Source organism: Postia placenta, assembly GCF_002117355.1.
Source record: "Postia placenta MAD-698-R-SB12 unplaced genomic scaffold POSPLAscaffold_3, whole genome shotgun sequence".
In the NCBI taxonomy this organism is placed as follows: Eukaryota; Fungi; Basidiomycota; class Agaricomycetes; order Polyporales; family Adustoporiaceae; genus Rhodonia; species Rhodonia placenta.
The window spans coordinates 1,050,083-1,064,495 of NW_020169834.1; the positions used below are offsets into that span (position 1 = coordinate 1,050,083).

At 54.6% G+C, this 14,413-nt stretch overlaps 4 protein-coding genes across 4 annotated transcripts; 3 read left to right on the forward strand and 1 right to left on the reverse strand.

Moving 5' to 3' along the window:
* Positions 1-1,326: 1,326 nt before the first annotated feature.
* Positions 1,327-2,450, forward strand: POSPLADRAFT_1135574 (hypothetical protein; the record flags this gene model as incomplete). The annotated part of the gene is made up of 3 exons (XM_024484591.1): positions 1,327-1,612; positions 1,669-1,932; positions 1,990-2,450. The coding sequence occupies 3 exons, from the start codon at positions 1,327-1,329 to the stop codon at positions 2,448-2,450; spliced, it is 1,011 nt and encodes a 336-aa protein (XP_024341696.1).
* A 985-nt stretch (positions 2,451-3,435) lies between these two features.
* Positions 3,436-9,956, forward strand: POSPLADRAFT_1064971 (carbohydrate-binding module family 21 protein; the record flags this gene model as incomplete). The annotated part of the gene is made up of 11 exons (XM_024481881.1): positions 3,436-3,488; positions 3,557-3,782; positions 3,844-3,859; positions 4,317-4,427; positions 5,068-5,093; positions 5,465-5,578; positions 5,704-5,755; positions 6,728-6,938; positions 7,046-9,235; positions 9,290-9,468; positions 9,514-9,956. The coding sequence occupies 11 exons, from the start codon at positions 3,436-3,438 to the stop codon at positions 9,540-9,542; spliced, it is 3,207 nt and encodes a 1,068-aa protein (XP_024341697.1). The 3' UTR covers positions 9,543-9,956.
* Positions 9,957-10,002: 46 nt separating this feature from the next.
* POSPLADRAFT_1136072 (hypothetical protein) lies at positions 10,003-12,074 on the reverse strand (the record flags this gene model as incomplete). Its single annotated transcript, XM_024484641.1, has 7 exons — positions 10,003-10,706; positions 10,757-10,908; positions 10,959-11,079; positions 11,133-11,478; positions 11,545-11,649; positions 11,708-11,776; positions 11,829-12,074. 7 exons carry the CDS (start codon positions 12,072-12,074, stop codon positions 10,003-10,005), a joined length of 1,743 nt encoding a protein of 580 aa, XP_024341698.1.
* An 892-nt stretch (positions 12,075-12,966) lies between these two features.
* POSPLADRAFT_1178475 (hypothetical protein) lies at positions 12,967-13,707 on the forward strand. Its single transcript, XM_024488593.1, has 2 exons — positions 12,967-13,457; positions 13,521-13,707. The coding sequence occupies exon 1, from the start codon at positions 13,008-13,010 to the stop codon at positions 13,434-13,436; it is 429 nt and encodes a 142-aa protein (XP_024341699.1). The 5' UTR covers positions 12,967-13,007; the 3' UTR covers positions 13,437-13,457; positions 13,521-13,707.
* The last annotated feature ends 706 nt before the right edge of the window (positions 13,708-14,413 follow it).

Consider the following 14,413-nt stretch of genomic DNA (forward strand, 5'->3'; position numbering starts at 1 on the left):
CTCTTCATCTGTGCATATTGGCTGCTCTCATACCCGAAATGCTTGCCAGTTGGTCAGGCTATCTCAGCCCTTCGCCGTCTACTGACAGCTCTTCCACTCGTTCGTCCCATCTGAGTGTCCTCACATCCTCTTCATCGATAACCTCAGCGTCCGCGCCTTCTCCCCTCCCCTCACCCTCTGTGTCAGTACATTCGATTGGGAGAAAAACCAATGCCTTCTTCGGCTCTCCTTTCAGCGGCTCGTCAATGCCTCTGCCACCACCCAACCCAAACAAATGCACTGGATCCGTTAAGTCCCGGGCCTCCATCGATTCGCTCATGTCGCAAGTCTCCGCGACTTCCTCTTCCGAAAATGGAAGCAGCGCTGCTGCCGATGAGACGCCGCGCATCGAGCAGCGTGCCCCAAAGCGTTCTCTGAACGCCGACTTCTTCGGGCCCTCACACCTCCCTACTCCCCCACCTACCGCCGCGCGCTTCCCTAGCAGCCCTACGGACTCGCGTGAGAGTTCGAACTCTCCGCCTACCAGGTTACCGCCTCTCCCATCGATTCCTTTATCTCGCCTATTCCCGTCGCGCAGACGCTATGGAACAGAAGATGACACACAAAGCGACTCTTCTCCCGGCCACCGGCGCGATTTCGTACAGCTTGAGCCAATTGCACCGCCTGATGTCCATCAGGCCGCTCCGGCGTATGCGGAAGCGTACACCGCCTCTCCAGCCGTCGAGAATCTTGCTATACCTGCGCCAGCACCGTCAGATATGCCCACTCCAACGCCAGACAGTGAGCCCAAGCGCAGGTCCTTTTTCCATGTTCCTCCAGAACCCAAGCCCGCATCATCATCCGAGTCTGATCTACCGTTAATCGCTTCGGAATCAGGCCAGGTCTTGAAAAGCGCATCGCTCTCGTTACGCCTTGTGCGAGTGCTGGGCCAAGGCGCTTTCAGCAGTGTGTGGCTGGCAAATGACATCGACGATCAGTTGAGTTCTTTCGAGCTCTCAAGGAAGAACAGCCTCTTGAAGAGTAAGAGCCTGAAGAGAGGAAGGTCGAGGAGAGTGGATGGATTGCGGCCCAAGCTCACCTCACATGCAAGCTCGAAGACGTACGGAGGCGTCCCAATGAGGAGAGAGACTGGAGTAGGTGTGCATGGACAGGAGCAGAGCAACGAGAGCATCTACCTTGACGAGGAGGGCATGAGCAAGGTCCAGTGGCCTTCGAAGAAGGTTGGAAGGCTTGTCGCTGTCAAGACGACGGAGCGCGAGGTATGTGACAATAACTCGCGGTCAAGAGTAAGCTTTGTCCGCGAGGTCGAGATTCTACGGGTAAGCCATGATTGCAGGGTCAGCTTTTGCGCTGTTGCTCAATGCATCGCGTCTTCCGCAGCACATATCGCACCCGTCAATAATCTCCTATGTACACTCCTTCAGCACGCCGTCCTACCATTGTCTCGTGCTAGCGTACGTGAGCGGTGGTGAGCTTTTCGACGTTATCGATAACGCAGAAAGCCATTCGCATCTCGACGAGCCGTTGCTGCGTCGCATATTCGGTGAGCTTTGCAAAGCCGTCGGCTGGATGCACGGCGTGGGGCTGGTTCATCGTGACATCAAGCTCGAGAGTGCGTCATCCGTATCCGTTATGGTGACGTCGATATTGATCCTTGCACTGCCACAGACATCCTTCTCACCACGTCTATTTTCTCAAATTCATTGCCATCGCCGCCCGCATCTCTCATCAAACTTTCTGACTTTGGGCTCTCACGTTTCATCGACCCGGCGAATCCACAACTGACAACGCTCTGCGGCTCCGAGTCGTATGCTGCCCCAGAACTTGTCACTGGGCGTCCATACGATGGACGTGAGACGGATGCGTGGGCATGCGGCGTTGTCTTGTATGCGCTTGCCACCCGCAGGCTCCCCTTCGATCGCCAGCGGACCCGTGAACAAGACGAGACCAACCAACCCTCAGCACCAAACAAGGCTGACCTTCGAGCAGAACGCAGAGCTCTCCTGATGCGCATAGCCAAAGCCGAGTTCTCATGGCCGGAAGATGCGCTTACTGCAGATGGATCTACTTCGCTGGCCGGTGATAATGAAGCTCAGCCACTGAAGGGGACGGGCCTTGTACGGAGTATCGGTGTGCGCCGTATCGTGGAGCGCCTGCTCGTTCGGGACCCGCGTAAACGCTCGAAGATCATTGATCTGTGGGAGGACGAGTGGATGCGTGGCGAGGGCGCGCCGCTTGCGCCTTCACAGTTTCCTGCTGACGGAGACGCCGCTCCCGCAAATATCGACTACAAGAGCGAAAGCGGCGACGCTACAAGCCAGCCGGACGCTAATGCCCGTTCTGACATCGATGCGGATGCCGATATGGACGCCGACGCAGATGATGATGACGGGCTCATCGTGGATGGCGATGATATTGGCCCTGGCAGCGTTGCGCGCCAGGAGCATTGACCTCAACCGTGGGTTCTACCTTGCGATACCTCTATCATATTTCTCTTGTTTCTCCGTCTCTCGCATCCAACGCTATGTGTACCTCGCAATTCGTCTTTTCTCTCCAGCAATCCTCTGTCGCATACTAAACTATTACATATCCTTGTTGTCACACTAGCGGCCGGATGTGTCGAACCCCACAGGTGCCCATCTCCCCCCGTCTTGATCCACCCATATTCTGACCCGCTCTCTGTCGACCCAAGCCATATATTTTGTGTTGTCGTATGTTCCGCGGTACCATAGACGCAGCTATGCCCGGTGTCGTATTAGTATAGCTTCGCCCCATGCGCCCCTGGTGGTTTCAGATATCTTATGCGCTTCAGTTCCCCATTGTCCGTACTAGACGTATAGATTATATCAGTATGTAATGTCATATTGATTCTGTCGTCCAAGGTCCGAAGACTGGACGTCGACAGGTGCAGCGTATATTCACACGCATCTGCGTGAAAGGACTGCGCCCGGGATCTAACACAGCAGTCCTGTTCCAAGACCAGTTCAGACGTTTTTATAAGGTCTGCTGTAATGATCTAGGAGTTTGCAGTACCGTTCTTCGGTACATACACAACTCAACTGCGAGGCCTGCCGTGCAGTTATCAAGAAAACGCCACGAATAAGTGTTATGGAGTTCCCAGCGAGTCCGTACATTAGCAGCGGACCAACACAAATACACGCCGGCAGACCCATCTACCCCGTGGAGATAATTTGCCCATTTCAAGTACTGATCGCCGTCGATTGCGAGCATAAGAGGCTCATAATGCGTGAACGCGGAGAGACAATCGAGTGCTGAACTCAGTAGATCGGGGGCGGGGATCCGGTCTGGTGAACTCTTACCAGCCCACACTTGTTCGAATTGGGGTTTTAGTGATTCAGCAAGCCCGAAGCTATTCCGCGTTAGCCGTCGCCATAGAACGCCGTCAGATATCGTTAGAGAATACAAGGCGAACTTATGAAGCGCGTGCTCTGCTCGATCAGCAAACCCGCGAAGGTTAGCAATGCCCCGTGGGTATCACATGGAAGGCCTGGACGCGTCGACGGGAAGACGAGGAGCACATGCGCCGTTGATGCAGACGAGTCGACCCCTCCGTCCGTCCGTTGATCTCCCTCGGCGAAGCGACCGAGGGCACCCTCAAGGTGGAATTCGAGGAATTCGGCCCACACGTGCGGAAGCACATGCCGATCGCGATCGAGGGGATGTTCGCCGTAGATCGCCGGCATGCGGACTCGTCGGCACGGGATCTCAAGACGCCCAGGATGGCAGTTAGGGGCCCGGGCTCGGGCTCGGGTTCGGGCCCTGTACGCGGGGCTGCACTTTGTTCCTGCCATCAGGCGGGGCGTCGCTGCCGCGAACTTGCAGATGGAAGTCGCTTCGGGTATGTCTGCTCCAGGTGGCCGTCTTTGGTCCCGAGTCGAACTGCAAACGAACCGCGCGCCATGCGATTGTTTGAGATAGCGATCTTGCAATTCCGACCGTACGCACCTCTGGAAAACTGATTCCGTTCATATTCGCTGGAGCGTACTAGGTCCGCGACGGTCAACATGCGCTATTCTTGTGCGCGAGGAGCAGGGAGTGGCCATCAGACGTCTGGGCGCATGAGAATATGAGAAGTAAAATGCTCAATATAGTAAGAAGCCACTGCACCTACGAGGGTACCATACATTCTCCGGATAGGCCAGAGTGCAGCTCAGAGGAATCGCTTGCTAGCCATCATGCGGGGAACCGAGTACCAGCGCCAGTGGATAAGATAGTGTTCCACTCGAGTTCCAGCTGAGATCTTACCTACACCCGAGCTTATTGTCTCGTACGTCCGGAACTCCACCGTAGTGCAGGCGCTCTGCCGGGTCGCCTAATGGCCTCGACGAGAGGCACGACGACTGCGGAAAGGCCATACGCTAGTGGGACCGGCACGCAAACCGAGCTGGGAAACGTCAGCGCCACGGGTAAGCAGACGAGTTGTAGATTCAGCCAAACGAGACGCTATACCGTAAATGGGGTCCCTTTCGAATTGGCCGTTGGGTGTTGGCGCGGTCCGGACAAGGGACGTCTTCTTGAACGAAGAATTCGAACGGTGGGAGTTAGCTTATTCGATGTTATCGGCGGTGGTCGCTGCGGTACACGCGAGAGGTCTTTCAGCAGCGTGCGACATAACAGGCCGAGGATTGACTAATTCCAGCACTAGTCAATATGCCCAACCTCGGAAGCGCAGTGCTGGTCACTTGCTTGTGTCAGCCACGCCATACACAACAGTCAGCCTTGAATATACTGTCGGCAAAACGAAGGTTTCAGCAAAAGAAGCTGCATTGAATCATTCAGCTGATTCATCCAGTCACAACAGCGCCATACAAGTAGCACTGAGGGTTGGTCAGCAATGTTAGACCGACTCAACGGAATTTAACGAAGGCACAGATCGCATCGCGGATACGATTTGCGAGACAGTTCAAGGCTCTGTTAATTGTGCCGACATCAGTCTTCGAGCTACAGAAGGCTTGCTGAAGACTGCATTTAGTTGATCCATATCCGAGCCGTGACTCTTGCGTACGATGAGCAAATGACGAGATATCTAGACTTATAGACCCGTAGATTCGAGGAGAATACAGACCTACGGAGTAAGTAACGTCTTGACCTCAATGAGAAGTGGGATCACAAGTGAGGCACTTACCATTTGCTACGGCAGAGTGCCCCACGTAAATCAATAGAGGCAAGAACAACATCTCTCCAAGGCTGGCCATGCTACTGAAGGTTTTGTATTCATGTGACGAATATTTCCCTGTCATACCCGTCCCATTACTGATACAGATTACGATGTACAGTAATTTGATGGCGGCGTGGGTGTATGATCGTCCGTTGTCGCCGCTGGATATATATGTTTCTTTCTCAACATGCAGTGTAACACAGCTGACACCAGCTGGACTGGCGTGGTATTGTGTAGTCATGTTCCCGCCCTGATTCAGGCTGGACTGACTTGATAGGAATGCAGAACAGATTACCTGCTCTCAGTTGGGATGAAATCTGTCATCAACTGTCATATACCGATGAGACATCCAAAAATCTGTTCATATCTCTCACCGATGCCGGCGGTGGCCGAGATGGCGTAAGCACTGTATACCGGGCCAAGCACAGCAGCGCGAGCTCGAGGCTATACATTGCGGTCATTATGCAAACCACTGTAAACCCTGTTACTAAAAAAAACTCTATCATGACTGTGGCAATTTGCAGCCAATTGCGATTGCAGAAGCGAAGCACGGGCCTATTACGACAATGAGGCGGTGTACACTTGGATCCATCCGGCGGACATTTTGACCCCTTGGAGGCGCGCGTCAAGTAGGGCCATTACTCACTGCAGCACCTCGGATCTCGGGCCCGCCTTCAAGCGTCGCGATATGAGGCGGCCACGAATCAGGGCCGTCGACCACGGAGGATATACGCAACGACCGTATTCTGGTCGTCGAGACGCATCGAAGACGCTCTCGAGCAGAGTGACACCCTCTCCAGACCAGCAGACAATACGAGCAAGCCAGCGATAAGCAGGAATGTATGGTAGCCAGTGCGTCCGATAACGAGGCTGGGGGAAGCCAAGACGCGCCTGGCTCGTGTCTCCGGCCTCGGAGGCTAAGAAGGCGCGAATGTGAAATTCGCATGACCAGCAAATCTACTCCTCCCAGTGACATCGAAATTGACGTGGTGTTTGAGCGCAGTGGCGAAACCTTCTTGAGGATAGCTGACGCTCCCAGACCGCTGCGACGAAAACAAATCGTCGGGGGCGAACTGCAGGCATTCAAATGATTGAGAACTGGCCGAGAACCGGCGTTTATACGAAGGCAATTTGTGTGAGAACTTGGAGGTGATAGAGGTGACTGCCCGAAATAGAATTTGGAATAGGCTTCGCTATGGATGGGCGCTTGATGGTATGTTCCTGAGCGCACGTGCACCGTGTCTGGGTGGTTCTCCCCAACATCGCCTTGCTCTTTTCTACGTCGTCTTTCTTAGTCTTCACCCGCTCCTCCTCGCTTTGCGCAGCGGCGGACTCTGAGGGTCTCCGCATAGCCAGCTTCAGTGCGCCTCTTGAGCATTCATCTCCGACCCGCGGTCGAACCATCTGCGTAGACCTCCTGAGCTAGGCCTTGTCCCTCTATCTCCACCACCAGCTCCTTCACGACATCTGTGACGTGCTCCTCGTCCTAGTCCTTCTAGTGGTTTGAGATATTTGTAACAGTCTCCTCATTTACCATCAATTTCTCAGTAAGTTCCATATTCGTTCAGGCAGCCCCGCGGCTGACCGTCAGCCGCACCTGCTCATTCCGTGCTATTTACTTCCAGGACAGCCGCCTACCGGCGCATATACACGAGTACAACTTCGCCCCCCGCTTTGCATATATTTATCCCCTCTATCTATCCAAGCCCATTCGATTTTTTACGACTCCTCAAAGCCGGGGCGACGTCACCTATCCGATGTAAGTTCCGTCGCTTCATACGGCAGCCCCGCCAATTGGCCGCCACATATCTCTGGCTTTGTTCCCTGTCAATGCGCCTGACACTCATCATGCTCTCATATTTATAGACAGACTACTCTGCAAACCGCCTACCCAGCTCCTATGATCGTCGCCGTCGGCCTCAAGCCATCCCTCCCCATGGACCATCCATTTTCTCGTCACTCGAATAGTGCAGGCGCACCGTTACCTCGGATACCTAAGCGCACACCGTCTGCATCTCGCTCTATCCAAACGGTGTCGTCGATTGGCAGCTTGCTCTCGGAGGAGCACCGCGATCCTTCGACCCCTGTCAAGCCTCCCAGTGCACCCGCGGCGCTCGTCATAGAACCATCAACACCGCCTCCCATGTCGCCTGTTTCCAAACAGCGTCGTGATATGCACTCGCAGCCTTCTGCGTCCGGTTCATCTAGTTCTCATGACGACTCCCCTATACAGTTCACCGTCACTCGGCAGCGACGTACGCGCAGTGTCAACGTATTAGCTCAGTCGATGCGCCCGCCCGAAGAGTCGACACCTACTCCGTCCCTATTCCGTGCCAAGTCATCAGCAGGGCGTGTAGCGTTCCCTTCACGCCCATTTCCTGTCGATACTGCTACCTGTGAGGATACCCCGCGTCCCTCTATGTTCAGAGGTAGCACATTGCGGCCTACCACGACTGTCAGCGTCCCTGAGCCGTCTACCGCCGTGCGTCCGGAGCCCGTGGTCCGGTCCGTGTCGGTCAGCATCCCCTCCGAGGTCTCTTCGCAGCTTGTCCGCAAGAAGTCTGGGGAGCCGCTCAAGTCATCGCTCAAGTCGCGGCGCAGAGTTGCTCGCGGCGATTTGTCTGTAGTCACTGCGAACGTAGTGGCCAGCAAAAGCGAGCCCAACACACCCACGCAATGCAAGTCTGTTCACTTCGACGCGCAGTTGGAGCATGTCAAGCTGTTCATCGCAGAACAGAAGCCGCTCGCGGTCTCCCGCGACGGTAGCCCGACGACGGACACGAGTGGGACAGACAGCGACTTCCCTTCCTTCATATACGGCCCCGACGATCGCTCCACGAAGACGCTTGTCATGGAAGTTGTCAATATGCCTGCGACGATCAACAAGGTCGCTGACGTTGCAATGGAAGAGCTTGTGCTGTCGACTGACCGCACATCTGCTAACGGCCGCGTGCGTGTGCGCAACATTGCTTTCGAGAAGTGGATCGCAGTACGGTTCACGTTCGACTGGTGGCAGACGACGAGCGAGGTTACCGCGAAGTATATGCAGACGGTCGAGGAAGGCAAGTTCGACATCTTCGTTTTCACTATCCGACTGAACGACATGCTCTCGCGGATCGAGGAGAAGACTCTATTCATGGCGATCCGGTACACGGTTACGGGACAGGAGATTTGGGACAACAACTTAGGAGAGAACTACCAGATTAAATTCTCAAGAACAAAGGCGGAGCTGAAGAAAGCCGATGAGGTTGATCCTGCCATCGCCGGGCTCAAGAGCAAGCTTGAGAAGGTTGCCATCGGTCGCGAGACTGTCGGCGGCTACCTCGCGCACCAGTCGCGCAAATCGCCCTCGCCCCGCGGAGACCAGTTTGACCTCCGGTCCGATACGCCGCTGTCATCGAGATACGACTTCTCAGCGTCGTTGAAGCGCCCCTGGAAGGGTGGCTCGCCCGTGTCGCCTACGTCGCATTCTCGAAACAGCACGTACCCGGATAACCTGCGGCATTCCCCGCAGCGCGCATTGCACAACGCTCCTCTTCAGAGCAAGATGCTCGTGGATCCGACGCGCATGACCCGCGGCTCGCCACGTATACTCGCTCCTGATGACGAAGTCACCTCACCGGGTTCCTTCTACGCTGGCTCCGATTCGGAGGACACGCCTTCGTCGACGCGTGTTGTCTTCTCTCGTTCAGCGGGAAGACATCACCAGCGCGGCTACCTCGACTCGGGATTGCCTGTGGTTGGGAGTGCCAGGAAAACACTCCCCGCTGCATTCCGGGATGACGCGATTCCGAGGTACGGCAATGCAGATACGCCTCGCGGCCCCTCGTCCACGAAGTTATTATTGATGACTGGTCCGACGTACGGTCCATGGCCAATTGAGCGCGGTGGCAGTGACGAGTCGACGCCGTCAATTACGTCGACATCTGAATCATCACGTTCGTCTTCACCCTCTAGCTCTCCGCTCGACGATGGCGTCATTTTCAACTTTTTGGATGCTCACGCAGAGCGCGTATCCGACCCGGTCAACGACAATCTGAACATGTTCTTAAACAAGTAAGACCCGCAGTCTCATTTAGCACGTGGACAGTGACTGATAGCTTCGCCCAGGTTCTGTTTCTACACAGGCTCTGACTCCCTTCTGGACGTCCAGCCGGACGTTATCCAGCGTTCGCACTCGGCCTCGAGTGTGGAGGAGTTCCTCTTCTCGCCTAAGCCCAGTTACCACCTCTCTCCTGCACAAACCCCTACCCGTTCCCCCAGTTTCGACGATGTAGCTTCTATGAGCGGTGCGTCGACCCCGATCGCACGAAGCATGATGACCACTGGAACAGCTACTCCGGTTCTTCCTCTTGCATATTGAGCTCGTTTTGTTCCTCATCTGTCTCCCCATCACGCACATTGTCCAGATTCGGACGCTCCTAGATACTATCCCTATCGACGTGTGGCAGTCAGTGCCCATGTTCACCCTTATCTTTATGATAACGTCAGACATGTCCCCCTGTACTATAGTCACGTTTACTCTTGCAGCACGACTTCGCCGAAAACTCCTTGGTTTATGTATGTAGACGGTACAATTAGCCCACCGTCTACAACAATACACCAGCGTCACGTTACGATACACGACCTACTATAACGACCTACTACATATGACATCTAGTCCACATTTTCATCTGTCGCTGTGTCAGGATATAGGATTCTTTGCCGATAGCTTTGGTGAGCCTGCGTGCGGTTGTCGACTTAGCGGACAAAAGATTGTCGATACAGAATGGTAAAGAATATAAAAAACAGGATCCGAGCCAGTTAAGTGGTGATGTAACATGTCAGTATCGTCCTCTTCTTCCGCCCCATCGACCACCATGACCACCGTGACCGCCATGGCCACCGTTTCCTCCATGGTTGTAATTTCGACCGCGCCCTCCCCTCCATTCCTCTGCTGGTGCATCCCCTGACCCATACACGTCCTCCTGCGATGGCAGGGGCGCGCCTTGCCGTGACAGCCCAGGGCCTTCCGATGCGCTGAAGCCCGGAATGAAGTCATCGTTGCCCTGGTCCTGGCGTCCCCTGGGGGCAAACCTGCTGTCGTACGCGTTTGACTGGCCCGCAGCTGCATCCAGCTCTTCTTCTTTTCCCCACCAGTTTTGTGCCACAGCGCCGCCACCGCTCCCACCGAAGCCGAAACCAGGCACCATCGCCTCCTCGTCCTCGTCTTGTCCTGCTGTGTCTGTGATTTCGGGTGGCTTCTCACCTCCTCCAGAGAAAACGGACGTCGCGTCGCCGGGTCGCTCGCGGCACCAGAAGCGAGTTGTGTGATCGTTAGACGCGCTGACCAAGAGGTGTCCGAGCGGGTGGAACGCAAGCGACCAGACGTTCGAGTCGTGCGCTTGTGAGAGTGTTGCTCGTGGCCCTGGCTGTTGTATTGCAGACAAAGTCTTAGGATCTGTAGACGACGAAAGGTCCCAATGTAAAATCGCTCCTTCCGAGCCTCCAGACACAAGAAGTGGATGAACAGGATGCCATGCCACAGCTGGAAAGAGTTCAGCAACGAAAACCAAGAGCACTGGTAGATAGACCTACAGCAAACCTCTTTCTTGTGCCCTTTCAAGACTCGAAACTCTTTCATTGCACGGATGTCGAATACACGTACAGTCTGGTCTCTTGATGCACTAGCAAGGAGGTTACCGTTTGGCGACCAAGTAAGTGCTTGCACAGTGTTTTTGTGGTAATGTCTGATGAAATCCATGAGCTGTGGCGCTCGCTGCCATGAAAGATGCCTTACAGCGTAGACAGCACAGTCCCTGTTCTAGGATCCCAGAACTTGATCATGTTGTCCTTGCTACCGGACGCCAGTAGGCCCTTGGTTGGATGCCACTCAACGCACTTTACATCCCATCCATGACCTGACGCGTACATTCAATAACGCGTGATGAACATGAATGACTGTCACACCAACCTGTCAGAACCCGTTCTTCACGACTCTCCTCGAAGGACCATATCCTGACTGTTGAATCGTCACTGGCAGTTGCGAAACGTTGGTCATCGGGACTGAAGCTCAGGCCACGAATAGCTTCTCGGTGTCCCGTCCATGCAGTCAAATTGTTCATATTCGGCTGGAAATATTTTATGATACCACTTTGATCCGCAGATGCCAAATAAGCCCCAGAGTGCGTAAACCGCATAGTTCGTACAGCAGTGTCATGAGCTTGCAGAATAGTCTCAAAGTTGAATGTCAACCCATTCCACAGGGTGAATTCACCGCTGGTTGAGCCTGTCAGCACTCGACGGCCTTCTGGCGTCCACTACGATTGAACTGCTTTCAATATCGCGCACGTTTACGTAGACAGAAAGGCTGAAGGCTCACGAACCGTGACACAATTGACAGGACATCTGATCTTGTTGGTCGATGTATGCACGAACTTGGTGCATAGTGATGTTGACGCGTTGTCTGGGTAGGCTTTCGGAGGCAAGAGCTGTATATTCACTGTATTTAGCGGACACAATAAATATATTGGCGTTACCGAGTCCTACATCAATGATGTACGGGGGCGCTGGCCTCAGATACGGTACATGTGTAGCATTTGGCCGCAATTTCCGCAACTATCACACACATAAATCATTGAGGGATGCTGTGTGCGGCCAAAGTACTCACCAGGGCCCATCTTCCCATAGGACCACCATAGTCTACCGTTCTCCGCGGCCGAACCTTCTTGACCGTCTTTCCGTCCATCAACTGCCGCGCCATGGCCATTTCCTGGTCATGTGTCCTCGAGTCTTCGGGAGGAGGTGGATTGGGGAGGGAAAGGTTCATCTGTGGTGTCCATTCGTGTGGTGGAAGTGAGTTCACCGGTGCCGTCCTCTGCGGAAGCAGCAGTGGAAGTGTATCGACGTTGGCCATCCCGCGCTCCGATGAACACCTCCGAAATATGTTAGCCAAGTACTGAGGGTGCAAGCGCTCAAGCGCCCATCAGGATTCGAGCGTGACATCACGAGTGGCGTTATGTCACGATCAATGCCCACGAGTCACGAGAGTCGTGGTCTCCGCTTACTCCCTGAGCCTCTGCGTAGAAACTCGACCTCGACACCGTCTGAGAGCGGACGGGAACACTCGGGACTACAGAACACGACGTTCGAGGCGGTCTTCACACATCTCCGGCGCGCTATCGCCGCTTGCAAGTTTCCAACGACTTCCCACCAACAGGCTATCTTGGGCTTGACGTCTCTTACACCGGGACACGATCACACGACCTGCCTTGGTACTCGTACATCTCAGAAATACTCAAGAGGCATCTCCTGGCCGCTGTCATGTGCCGAGCCACGATGCAAAATAGACGACTGACTAGCCCGCATCAGGCCAAGCTCAGAGACCTTTTCAGCTGTTCCTCCTTCATGCCGACTTCTCTCAACTCATGAAGTTCTGCGGCTGCTATATGTATATCAAGGAAGCAGGATGCCTGTCGCTGGCAGCATAACACTGATTCTTTGCCACGGTCGTGAATGACAAGTCTGCGGCATTGACAGAGTCATGCGGGCTCGTTGGGCCGTGACGCGTCATGATATTCTCTCGTTGACGGCTGGGCTCGTGTATGTGAGTCAACTAGACGCTTTCCTGCAGATCCGACCTGTCTGGCCAGTGTCTTTCCCTACTTGGCGCTGTGCCCTTGTGATCAAGGGCGGCATGAGAGCACTTTCGGACACGCTCGAAACGCGGTCAAAACTGTCCGTTGCTTGCTATAAAAACGACCATGAGAACACGTACAACCACCAGCTCTACCCAACATTCGACGGCTAGACAACGCTACCTCCACACAGACGATTACTACACAACAAAATGAAGTTCTCCTCTATCGTTGTCTCGTTCACCGCGCTCCTCGTACCCACGGTCTTTGCTCAGACCACGGTCACCGTTTCTTACGACCAGACGTACGACACGGGCTCTCAGTCGCTCAACACCGTCGCTTGCTCAGATGGCCCCAACGGTCTCGAGAGCAAGGGCTATACCACGTTTGACTCCCTCCCCGACTTCCCGTACATCGGAGGCGCGGCAGCTGTGGGCGGGTGGGACTCTGCTGAATGCGGGACTTGTTGGGCGCTGACATACGACGGCATTACCATCAACGTGCTCGCCATCGACTCCACCTTGTCGGGATTCAACATCGCGTTGACGGCGATGAATGCACTCACAGATAACCAAGCGGAGTTCCTCGGCAGAGTGGACGCTTCGGCAGTGCAGGTCGACGCATCAGTGTGCGGCTTGTAGTGCAGCTTGGGATGCTCTTGCGTATGTCGTCTCGTGTTTCTTACATCATACTGCTGGCTTACAGAGAGTCACGTGCACAAGCAGCGAGGGAACATGTGCAACGGTGTCATGGGCAATGTCGATATGCGATCGCACGGACTATAACAACGGACTTTGCACGTGTTGTTGGACGTTCTGGAACTTAATGGACTCAGAAGGACTCGTAGGGTTGATTGTTTTCACATGTACCTGTTCACAACAAGCATTGGACGAGCGATTGGCCTTGTTGGTGCCGACTGATGAGTGACACGCTCCTGGGGCGCTCAGCGGCTTCCTATCTCCGGAGGTGCGAGCGTTATACAGCCTTGATCCCGAAGTAGGCCCTCGGTGCATGTCGGGTGTGTTCGGACTCAGAACCCCAGAAGTGCTTGTTCGTGTGCCTCGATCCTTCCCTCGCACGTTCTCGGGCCGCATCAGAGAGCACACTCCGAGTACCCTGCTTATAAATGACAAAACGCACTGAGTATATCCAACTCCCTTGGACCTCTGGCATGCTGGGAAAAGGAGCATGAGGCAGGTCTCCGGTGCCGCCGTCACACTGGACAAATCACCGAAGTATCCATGTCGTCCATGAAGGCAGTGGTGACGAGCGAATGCTGCTACACATTCTAAGGGCGATCGTCGCGGGTATAAGTGTCCAAATCCGTTGATGTCTGACTGATTCTCGCCTTGTCATGCGTGTGAGCGGCCGAGTGATTTGATCGCCTGCGCTTGTAGCGATCCAATCGTGCTGGATCGGAGCCGAACAAGTGCGATTCATTTAGGATCGGGTCAAGCCCGCTCCACGGTCCCTGGCTCAGCAGACGAAATAATACCGCGAAGATACATCCCTGAGCCAGCCACCATCAGCGCCATACGTCCAAGTTCCGCTCTAAGCGAGCTAAAAAGGCCCGACCTTGTCGACCCCAAACAGGGAGATTTGAGCTGAAGCAGGGGGA

Coding starts and splice junctions, on each gene's coding strand:
- POSPLADRAFT_1178475 (XM_024488593.1), top strand. CDS start 13,008: ATGAAGTTCTCCTCTATCGTTGTCTCGTTCACCGCGCTCCTCGTACCC.